We start from the raw sequence: 12,416 nt of genomic DNA on the forward strand, positions 1-12,416 counted from the left end.
ATCCGCTCTGTACACTGTCACACTGTCCGTGATCAATCCGCTCTGTACAGTGTCACACTGTCCCTGATCAATCCGCTCTGTACACTGTCACACTGTCACTGATCAATCCGCTCTGTACAGTGTCACACTGTCCCTGATCAATCCGCTCTGTACAGTGTCACACTGTCCGTGATCAATCCGCTCTGTACACTGTCACAGTGTCCCTGATCAATCCGCTCTGTACACTGTCACACTCTCCCTGATCAATCCGCTCTGTACACTGTCACACTGTCCCTGATCAATCCGCTCTGTACAGTGTCACACTGTCCCTGATCAATCCGCTCTGTACAGTGTCACACTGTCCCTGATCAATCCGCACTGTACACTGTCACACTGTCCCTGATCAATCCGCTCTGTACAGTGTCACACTGTCCGTGATCAATCCGCTCTGTACAATGTCTCACTGTCCCTGATCAATCCGCTCTGTACAGTGTCACACTGTCCCTGATCAATCCGCTCTGTACAGTGTCACACTGTCCCTCATCAATCCGCTCTGTACACTGTCACACTCTCCCTGATCAATCCGCTCTGTACAGTGTCACACTGTCCCTCATCAATCCGCTCTGTACACTGTCACACTCTCCCTGATCAATCCGCTCTGTACACTGTCACACTGTCCCTGATCAATCCGCTCTGTACAGTGTCACACTGTCCCTCATCAATCCGCTCTGTACACTGTCACACTCTCCCTGATCAATCCGCTCTGTACAGTGTCACACTGTCCCTGATCAATCCGCTCTGTACACTGTCACACTGTCCCTGATCAATCCGCTCTGTACAGTGTCACACTGTCCGTGATCAATCCGCTCTGTACAGTGTCACACTGTCCCTGATCAATCCGCTCTGTACACTGTCTCACTGTCCCTGATCAATCCGCTCTGTACAGTGTCACACTGTCCCTGATCAATCCGCTCTGTACAGTGTCACACTGTCCCTCATCAATCCGCTCTGTACAGTGTCACACTGTCCCTGATCAATCCGCTCTGTACAGTGTCACACTGTCCCTGATCAATCCGCTCTGTACACTGTCACACTGTCCCTGATCAATCCGCTCTGTACACTGTCACACTCTCCCTGATCAATCCGCTCTGTACACTGTCACACTGTCCCTGATCAATCCGCTCTGTACACTGTCACACTGTCCCTGATCAATCCGCTCTGTACAGTGTCTCACTGTCCCTGATCAATCCGCTCTGTACAGTGTCTCACTGTCCCTGATCAATCCGCTCTGTACAGTGTGACACTGTCCCTGATCAATCCGCTCTGTACACTGTCACACTGTCCCTGATCAATCCGCTCTGTACAGTGTCACACTGTCCCTGATCAATCTGCTCTGTACACTGTCACACTGTCCGTGATCAATCCGCTCTGTACAGTGTCACACTGTCCCTGATCAATCCGCTCTGTACACTGTCACACTCTCCCTGATCAATCCGCTCTGTACACTGTCACACTGTCCGTGATCAATCCGCTCTGTACAGTGTCACACTGTCCCTGATCAATCCGCTCTGTACACTGTCACACTGTCCGTGATCAATCCGCTCTGTACAGTGTCACACTGTCCCTGATCAATCCGCTCTGTACACTGTCACACTGTCCCTGATCAATCCGCTCTGTACAGTGTGACACTGTCCCTGATCAATCCGCTCTGTACAATGTCACACTGTCCCTGATCAATCCGCTCTGTACAGTGTCACACTGTCCCTGATCAATCCGCTCTGTACACTGTCACACTGTCCCTGATCAATCCGCTCTGTACACTGTCACACTGTCCCTGATCAATCCGCTCTGTACAGTGTCACACTGTCCCTGATCAATCCGCTCTGTACAGTGTCACACTGTCCGTGATCAATCCGCTCTGTACAGTGTCACACTGTCCCTGATCAATCCGCTCTGTACAGTGTCACACTGTCCCTGATCAATCCGCTCTGTACAGTGTCACACTGTCCCTGATCAATCCGCTCTGTACACTGTCACACTGTCCGTGATCAATCCGCTCTGTACAGTGTCACACTGTCCCTGATCAATCCGCTCTGTACAGTGTCACACTGTCCCTGATCAATCCGCTCTGTACAGTGTCACACTGTCCCTGATCAATCCGCTCTGTACACTGTCACACTGCCCCTGATCAATCCGCTCTGTAGTGTCACACTGTCCCTGATCAATCCGCTCTGTACAGTGTCACACTGTCCGTGATCAATCCGCTCTGTACAGTGTCACACTGTCCCTGATCAATCCGCTCTGTACACTGTCACACTGTCCCTGATCAATCCGCTCTGTACAGTGTCACACTGTCCCTGATCAATCCGCTCTGTAGTGTCACACTGTCCCTGATCAATCCGCTCTGTACAGTGTCACACTGTCCGTGATCAATCCGCTCTGTACAGTGTCACACTGTCCCTGATCAATCCGCTCTGTACACTGTCACACTGCCCCTGATCAATCCGCTCTGTAGTGTCACACTGTCCCTGATCAATCCGCTCTGTACAGTGTCACACTGTCCGTGATCAATCCGCTCTGTACAGTGTCACACTGTCCCTGATCAATCCGCTCTGTACAGTGTCACAGTGTCCCTGATCAATCCGCTCTGTACAGTGTCACACTGTCCCTGATCAATCCGCTCTGTACACTGTCCCTGATCAATCCGCTCTGTACAATGTCACACTGTCCCTGATCAATCCGCTCTGTACAGTGTCACACTGTCCCTGATCAATCTGCTCTGTACAGTGTCACACTGTCCCTGATCAATCCGCTCTGTACAGTGTCACACTGTCCCTGATCAATCCGCTCTGTACACTGTCACACTGTCCCTGATCAATCCGCTCTGTACAATGTCACACTGTCCCTGATCAATCCGCTCTGTACAGTGTCACACTGTCCCTGATCAATCCGCTCTGTACAATGTCACACTGTCCGTGATCAATCCGCTCTGTACACTGTCACACTGTCCCTGATCAATCCGCTCTGTACAGTGTCACACTGTCCCTGATCAATCCGCTCTGTACAGTGTCACACTGTCCCTGATCAATCCGCTCTGTACAGTGTCACACTGTCCCTGATCAATCCGCTCTGTACACTGTCACACTGTCCCTGATCAATCCGCCCTGTACACTGTCACACTGTCCCTGATCAATCCGCTCTGTACAATGTCACACTGTCCGTGATCAATCCGCTCTGTACACTGTCAAACTGTCCCTGATCAATCCGCTCTGTACAGTGTCACATTGTCCCTGATCAATCCGCTCTGTACAGTGTCACACTGTCCCTGATCAATCCGCTCTGTACAGTGTCACACTGTCCCTGATCAATCCGCTCTGTACAGTGTCACACTGTCCCTCATCAATCCGCTCTGTACACTGTCACACTGTCCCTGATCACTCCGCTCTGTACACTGTCACACTGTCCCTGATCAATCCGCACTGTACAGTGTCACACTGTCCCTGATCAATCCGCTCTGTACACTGTCACACTGTCCCTGATCAATCCGCTCTGTACACTGTCACACTGTCCCTGATCAATCCGCTCTGTACAGTGTCACACTGTCCCTGATCAATCCGCTCTGTACACTGTCACACTGTCCCTGATCAATCCGCTCTGTACACTGTCACACTGTCCCTGATCAATCCGCTCTGTACAGTATCACACTGTCCCTGATCAATCCGCTCTGTACACTGTCACACTGTCCGTGATCAATCCGCTCTGTACACTGTCACACTGTCCGTGATCAATCCGCTCTGTACAGTGTCACACTGTCCGTGATCAATCCGCTCTGTACAGTGTCACACTGTCCCTGATCAATCCGCTCTGTACAGTGTCACACTCTCCCTGATCAATCCGCTCTGTACACTGTCACACTGTCCCTGATCAATCCGCTCTGTACACTGTCACACTGTCCGTGATCAATCCGCTCTGTACAGTATCACACTGTCCCTGATCAATCCGCTCTGTACACTGTCACACTGTCCGTGATCAATCCGCTCTGTACACTGTCACACTGTCCCTGATCAATCCGCTCTGTACAGTGTCACACTGTCCGTGATCAATCCGCTCTGTACACTGTCACACTGTCCCTGATCAATCCGCTCTGTACACTGTCACACTGTCCCTGATCAATCCGCTCTGTACAGTGTCACACTGTCCCTGATCAATCCGCTCTGTACACTGTCACACTGTCCCTGATCAATCCGCTCTGTACACTGTCACACTGTCCCTGATCAATCCGCTCTGTACACTGTCACACTGTCCCTGATCAATCCGCTCTGTACACTGTCACACTGTCCCTGATCAATCCGCTCTGTACAGTATCACACTGTCCCTGATCAATCCGCTCTGTACACTGTCACACTGTCCGTGATCAATCCGCTCTGTACACTGTCACACTGTCCGTGATCAATCCGCTCTGTACAGTGTCACACTGTCCCTGATCAATCCGCTCTGTACACTGTCACACTGTCCCTGATCAATCCGCTCTGTACAGTATCACACTGTCCCTGATCAATCCGCTCTGTACACTGTCACACTGTCCGTGATCAATCCGCTCTGTACACTGTCACACTGTCCGTGATCAATCCGCTCTGTACAGTATCACACTGTCCCTGATCAATCCGCTCTGTACACTGTCACACTGTCCGTGATCAATCCGCTCTGTACACTGTCACACTGTCCCTGATCAATCCGCTCTGTACAGTGTCACACTGTCCGTGATCAATCCGCTCTGTACAGTGTCACACTGTCCCTGATCAATCCGCTCTGTACACTGTCACACTGTCCCTGATCAATCCGCTCTGTACACTGTCACACTGTCCCTGATCAATCCGCTCTGTACACTGTCACACTGTCCCTGATCAATCCGCTCTGCACAGTGTCACACTGTCCGTGATCAATCCGCTCTGTACACTGTCACACTGTCCCTGATCAATCCGCTCTGTACAGTGTCACACTGTCCCTGATCAATCCGCTCTGTACACTGTCACACTGTCCCTGATCAATCCGCTCTGTACAGTGTCACACTGTCCCTGATCAATCCGCTCTGTACAGTGTCACACTGTCCCTGATCAATCCGCTCTGTACAGTGTCACACTGTCCCTGATCAATCCGCTCTGTACAGTGTCACACTGTCCCTGATCAATCCGCTCTGTACACTGTCACACTGTCCCTGATCAATCCGCCCTGTACACTGTCACACTGTCCCTGATCAATCCGCTCTGTACAATGTCACACTGTCCGTGATCAATCCGCTCTGTACAGTGTCACACTGTCCCTGATCAATCCGCTCTGTACAGTGTCACACTGTCCCTGATCAATCCGCTCTGTACACTGTCACACTGTCCCTGATCAATCCGCTCTGTACAGTGTCACATTGTCCCTGATCAATCCGCTCTGTACAGTGTCACACTGTCCCTGATCAATCCGCTCTGTACAGTGTCACACTGTCCCTGATCAATCCGCTCTGTACAGTGTCACACTGTCCCTCATCAATCCGCTCTGTACACTGTCACACTGTCCGTGATCAATCCGCTCTGTACAGTGTCACACTGTCCCTGATCAATCCGCTCTGTACAGTGTCACACTGTCCCTGATCAATCCGCTCTGTACACTGTCACACTGTCCCTGATCAATCCGCTCTGTACAGTGTCACACTGTCCCTGATCAATCCGCTCTGTACAGTGTCACACTGTCCCTGATCAATCCGCTCTGTACAGTGTCACACTGTCCCTGATCAATCCGCTCTGTACAGTGTCACACTGTCCGTGATCAATCCGCTCTGTACAATGTCACACTGTCCGTGATCAATCCGCTCTGTACAGTGTCACACTGTCCCTGATCAATCCGCTCTGTACACTGTCACACTGTCCCTGATCAATCCGCTCTGTACAGTGTCACACTGTCCGTGATCAATCCGCTCTGTACAGTGTCACACTGTCCCTGATCAATCCGCTCTGTACAGTGTCACACTGTCCCTGATCAATCCGCTCTGTACAGTGTCACACTGTCCCTGATCAATCCGCTCTGTACACTGTCACACTGTCCCTGATCAATCCGCTCTGTACAGTGTCACACTGTCCCTGATCAATCCGCTCTGTACAGTGTCACACTGTCCCTGATCAATCCGCTCTGTACACTGTCACACTGTCCCTGATCAATCCGCTCTGTACAGTGTCACACTGTCCCTGATCAATCCGCTCTGTACACTGTCACACTGTCCCTGATCAATCCGCTCTGTACACTGTCACACTGTCCCTGATCAATCCGCTCTGCACAGTGTCACACTGTCCCTGATCAATCCGCTCTGTACAGTGTCACACTGTCCGTGATCAATCCGCTCTGTACACTGTCCCTGATCAATCCGCTCTGTACAATGTCACACTGTCCGTGATCAATCCGCTCTGTACAATGTCACACTGTCCGTGATCAATCCGCTCTGTACACTGTCACACTGTCCCTGATCAATCCGCTCTGTACAGTGTCACACTGTCCCTGATCAATCCGCTCTGTACACTGTCACACTGTCCCTGATCAATCCGCTCTGTACAGTGTCACACTGTCCCTGATCAATCCGCTCTGTACACTGTCACACTGTCCCTGATCAATCCGCTCTGTACAGTGTCACACTGTCCCTGATCAATCCGCTCTGCACAGTGTCACACTGTCCCTGATCAATCCGCTCTGTACAGTGTCACACTGTCCCTGATCAATCCGCTCTGTACACTGTCACACTGTCCCTGATCAATCCGCCCTGTACACTGTCACACTGTCCCTGATCAATCCGCTCTGTACAGTGTCACACTGTCCCTGATCAATCCGCTCTGTACACTGTCACACTGTCCCTGATCAATCCGCCCTGTACACTGTCACACTGTCCCTGATCAATCCGCTCTGTACAGTGTCACACTGTCCCTGATCAATCCGCTCTGTACAGTGTCACACTGTCCCTGATCAATCCGCTCTGTACACTGTCACACTGTCCCTGATCAATCCGCTCTGTACACTGTCACACTGTCCCTGATCAATCCGCCCTGTACACTGTCACACTGTCCCTGATCAATCCGCTCTGTACAGTGTCACACTGTCCCTGATCAATCCGCTCTGTACACTGTCACACTGTCCCTGATCAATCCGCCCTGTACACTGTCACACTGTCCCTGATCAATCCGCTCTGTACAGTGTCACACTGTCCCTGATCAATCCGCTCTGTACAGTGTCACACTGTCCCAGAGCAATCCGCTCTGTACACTGTCACACTGTCCCTGATCAATCCGCTCTGTACAGTGTCACACTGTCCCTGATCAATCCGCTCTGTACACTGTCACACTGTCCCTGATCAATCCGCTCTGTACAGTGTCACACTGTCCCTGATCAATCCGCTCTGTACACTGTCACACTGTCCCTGATCAATCCGCCCTGTACACTGTCACACTGTCCCTGATCAATCCGCTCTGTACAGTGTCACACTGTCCCTGATCAATCCGCTCTGTACAGTGTCACACTGTCCCAGAGCAATCCGCTCTGTACACTGTCACACTGTCCCTGATCAATCCGCTCTGTACAGTGTCACACTGTCCCTGATCAATCCGCTCTGTACACTGTCACACTGTCCCTGATCAATCCGCACTGTACAGTGTCACACTGTCCCTGATCAATCCGCTCTGTACACTGTCACACTGTCCGTGATCAATCCGCTCTGTACACTGTCACACTGTCCCTGATCAATCCGCTCTGTACACTGTCACACTGTCCCTGATCAATCCGCTCTGTACACTGTCACACTGTCCCTGATCAATCCGCTCTGTACACTGTCACACTGTCACACTGTCCCTGATCAATCCGCTCTGCACAGTGTCACACTGTCCGTGATCAATCCGCTCTGTACACTGTCACACTGTCCCTGATCAATCCGCTCTGTACAGTGTCACACTGTCCCTGATCAATCCGCTCTGTACAATGTCACACTGTCCCTGATCAATCCGCTCTGTACAGTGTCACACTGTCCCTGATCAATCCGCTCTGTACACTGTCACACTGTCCCTGATCAATCCGCTCTGTACACTGTCACACTGTCCCTGATCAATCCGCTCTGTACAGTGTCACACTGTCCGTGATCAATCCGCTCTGTACAGTGTCACACTGTCCCTGATCAATCCGCTCTGTACAGTGTCACACTGTCCGTGATCAATCCGCTCTGTACACTGTCACACTGTCCCTGATCAATCCGCTCTGTACAGTGTGACACTGTCCCTGATCAATCCGCTCTGTACAGTGTCACACTGTCCCTGATCAATCCGCTCTGTACAATGTCACACTGTCCCTGATCAATCCGCTCTGTACACTGTCACACTGTCCCTGATCAATCCGCTCTGTACAATGTCACACTCTCCCTGATCAATCCGCTCTGTACAGTGTCACACTGTCCCTGATCAATCTGCTCTGTACAGTGTCACACTGTCCCTGATCAATCCGCTCTGTACAGTGTCACACTGTCCCTGATCAATCCGCTCTGTACAGTGTCTCACTGTCCCTGATCAATCCGCTCTGTACAGTGTCTCACTGTCCCTGATCAATCCGCTCTGTACACTGTCACACTGTCCCTGATCAATCCGCTCTGTACACTGTCACACTGTCCCTGATCAATCCGCTCTGTACAGGCCGGACATGGTGATCCACTCACCTCATCTTTGTCAGTGGTCCAGTGGTGGTTGAATCGGTCACTGAAGCGGTGGCCTGCCTCCACCCACTCTTTCTGGACTAGACTCTGAAACCCCAGCATCGTTCGCCAGTAAGGGTCCAACATCACTTGAACCAACGAAGAGATGAGACAAGCAAGGTCACGATCATCTGTCTCTGTGGGGACACCATGTGTAGAGCCAGTCATTTCAGAGTCAGACTACCCCCTGTACTCCAGACGAGGGGCCCTGTACCCCAGTGAGAGTCAGCACCTTCAGGAGGGGGGAGTCTGTACCCCAGTGAGAGTCAGCACCTTCAGGAGGGGGGAGTCTGTACCCCAGTGAGAGTCAGCACCTTCAGGAGAGGAGGGGGTCCCTGTACCCCAGTGAGAGTCAGCACCTTCAGGACAGGAGGGGGAGTCTGTACGCAAGTGAGAGTCAGCACCTTCAGGAGGGGAGGGGGGACCCTGTACCCCAGTGAGAGTCAGCAGCTTCAGGAGAGGAAGGAGTCTGTACCCCAGTGAGAGTCAGCACCTTCAGGAGAGGAGGGGGAGTCTGTACCCCAGTGAGAGTCAGCACCTTCAGGAGAGGAGGGGGGAGTCTGTACCCCAGTGAGAGTCAGCACCTTCAGGAGAGGAGGGGGAGTCTGTACCCCAGTGAGAGTCAGCACCTTCAGGAGAGGAGGGGGGAGTCTGTACCCCAGTGAGAGTCAGCACCTTCAGGAGAGGAGGGGGTGTCTGTACCCCAGTGAGAGTCAGCACCTTCAGGAGAGGAGGGGGAGTCTGTACCCCAGTGAGAGTCAGCACCTTCAGGAGAAGAGGGGGAGTCTGCACCCCAGTGAGAGTCAGCGCCTTCAGGAGAGGAGGGGGACCCTGTAACCCAGTGAGAGTCAGCACCTTCAGAAGAGGAGGGGGAGTCTGTACCCCAGTGAGAGTCAGCACCTTCAGGAGAAGAGGGGGAGTCTGTACCCCAGTGAGTGCCAGCACCTTCAGGAGACGATGGGGAGTCTGTACCCCAGTGAGAGTCAGCACCTTCAGGAGAGGAGGGGGACCCTGTACCCCAGTGAGAGTCAGCACCTTCAGGAGAGGAGGGGGAGTCTGTCCCCCAGTGAGAGTCAGCAGCTTCAGGATTGGAGGGGGACCCTGTACCCCAGCGAGAGTCAGCACCTTCAGGAGAGGAGGGGGACCCTGTACCCCAGTGAGAGTCAGCACCTTCAGGAGAGGAGGGGGGACTGTGCCCCAGTGAGAGTCAGCACCTTCAGGAGAGGAGGGGGACCCTGTACCCCAGTGAGAGTCTGCACCTTCAGGAGAGGAGGGGGACCCTGTACCCCAGCGAGAGTCAGCACCTTCAGGAGAGGAGGGGGAGTCTGTCCCCCAGTGAGAGTCAGCACCTTCAGGAGAGGAGGGGGAGTCTGTACCCCAGTGAGAGTCAGCACCTTCAGGATTGGAGGGGGACCCTGTACCCCAGCGAGAGTCAGCACCTTCAGGAGAGGAGGGGGACCCTCTACCCCAGTGAGAGTCAGCACCTTCAGGAGAGGAGGGGCCCTGTCCCCCAGCGAGAGTCAGCACCTTCAGGGGAGGAGGGATAATCTGTACCCCAGTGAGAGTCAGCACCTTCAGGAGAGGAGGGGGACCCTGTACCCCAGTGAGAGTCAGCACATTCAGGAGAGGAGGGGGACCCTGTACCCCAGTGAGAGTCAGAATCTTCAGGAGAGGAGGGGGAGTCTGTACCCCAGTGAGAGTCAGCACCTTCAGGATTCGAGGGGGACCCTGTACCCCAGTGAGAGTCAGCACCTTCAGGAGAGGAGGGGGACCCTGTACCCCAGTGAGAGTCAGCACCTTCAGGAGAGGAGGGGGAGTCTGTACCCCAGTGAGAGTCAGCACCTTCAAGAGAGGAGGGGGAGTCTGTACCCCAGTGAGTCAGCACCTTCAGGAGAGGAGGGGGAGTCTGTACCCCAGTGAGAGCCAGCACCTTCAGGAGAGGAGGGGGAGTCTGTACCCCAGTGAGTCAGCACCTTCAGGAGAGGAGGGGGAGTCTGTACCCCAGTGAGAGTCAGCACCTTCAGGAGAGGAGGGGGGACCCTGTACCCCAGTGAGAGTCAGCACCTTCAGGAGAGGAGGGGGAGTCTGTACCCCAGTGAGTGTCAGCACCTTCAGGAGAGGAGGGGGACCCTGTACCCCAGTGAGTGTCAGCACCTTCAGGAGAGGAGGGGGACCCTGTACCCCAGTGAGAGTCAGCACCTTCAGGAGAGGAGGGGGGCCCTGTACCCCAGCGAGAGTGAGCACCTTCAGGAGAGGAGGGGAAGTCTGTACCCCAGTGAGAGTCAGCACCTTCAGGAGAGGAGGGGGAGTCTGTACCCCAGTGAGAGTCAGCACCTTCAGGAGAGGAGGGGGAGTCTGTACCCCAGTGAGAGTCAGCACCTTCAGGAGAGGAGGGAGAGTCTGTACCCCAGTGAGAGTCAGCACCTTCAGGAGAGGAGGGGGACCCTGTATCCCAGTGAGAGTCAGCACCTTCAGGACAGGAGGGGGAGTCTGTACCCCAGTGAGAGTCAGCACCTTCAGGAGAGGAGGGGGAGTCTGTACCCCAGTGAGAGTCAGCACCTTCAGGAGGAGGGGGACTGGTAGTCTTGGGAAGGGGGTATTATTCTTTGGGAAGTCTCTGTGCTCACACAGAGCTTTGGGATATTGGTGTGACTAGTCAGGAGAGGGCTTACCCTGCAGGGCGACGGTCAGGCACTGATTACTGAGCAGCGAGGAGACCTCACTCGCCTTCTTCAGACACAACCTGTGGGGGGGTGAAGAGAAAGAACAGGAAAATGTGGATCAAACCATCAGCGCATTTACCCCCCCCCCCACACACACCCTCCCTCCCCCACCCAAAAACATCCTCCCCCCACCAAAATCCTCCCCCTCCCCCCCACCCAAACCCGCTTCCTCACCCCACCCAAACCAGCCCCCTCTCCCCCACCCAAACCCGTACCCCTCCCCCACCCAAACCCACCCCTTCCCCACCCAAACCCGCTCCCTTACCCCCCCACCCAAGCCTTCCCCCTCCCCCCACCGAAACCCGCCCCCTCCCCCCCACACAAACCCTCCCCCTAAACCCCCACCCAAACCCACCCCCCCCAAACCCGCCCCTCCCACCCAAACCCGCCCCCTCCCCCCACCCCCACCCAAACCCGCCCCCTCTCCCCCCCACCGAAACCCGCCCCCTCTCCCCCCCACCCCCACCCAAACCCGCCCCCTCCCCCACCCAAACCCATCCCCCCCAAACCCACCCCCTCCCCCAACCCAAACCCACTCCCTCCCCCCACCCAAACCCACCCCCTCCCCCACCCAAACCCATTCCCCCCAAACCCGCCCCCTCCCCCTACCCAAACCTGCCCCCTCTCCCCCCCCAAACCCGCCCACTCTCCCCCACCCAAACCCGGCCCTCCCCCCACCCAAACCCAGCACTCCCCCCCCCCCCCACCCAAATCAGCCACCTCGCCCCCATCCAAACCATCCCCCCTCCCCCCCGAAACCCGCCCCCTCCCCCCACCCAAATCCGCCACTTCGCCCCCCCACCCAAACCCGCCCCCCCCCACCCAAACCCACCACTCCCCCCCCCAAACCCATCCCCCCCACCCAAACCCGCCCCCCCACCCAAACCCACCCCCTCCCCCCACACAAAACCCTCCCCCCCAGCCCCCCCCAAACCCGCCCCCTCCCCCACCCA

The 12,416-nt window shown here is 54.7% G+C and overlaps 1 protein-coding gene across 1 annotated transcript in view; it reads right to left on the bottom strand.

Annotated features, from left to right (window-relative positions):
* mtmr11 (myotubularin related protein 11) overlaps positions 1–12,416 on the bottom strand; it is a 173,759-nt gene that overhangs the window by 42,645 nt on the left and 118,698 nt on the right. The window contains exons 12-13 of the mRNA XM_072490525.1: positions 11,413–11,483; positions 8,705–8,877 (exon numbers count right to left, since the gene is read on the bottom strand). Coding sequence (XP_072346626.1) covers positions 8,705–8,877; positions 11,413–11,483 — 244 coding nt within the window. The remainder of the gene's footprint in view (positions 1–8,704; positions 8,878–11,412; positions 11,484–12,416) is intronic.

The sequence above is a fragment of the Scyliorhinus torazame genome, chromosome 26, assembly GCF_047496885.1.
Source record: "Scyliorhinus torazame isolate Kashiwa2021f chromosome 26, sScyTor2.1, whole genome shotgun sequence".
In the NCBI taxonomy this organism is placed as follows: domain Eukaryota; kingdom Metazoa; phylum Chordata; class Chondrichthyes; order Carcharhiniformes; family Scyliorhinidae; genus Scyliorhinus; species Scyliorhinus torazame.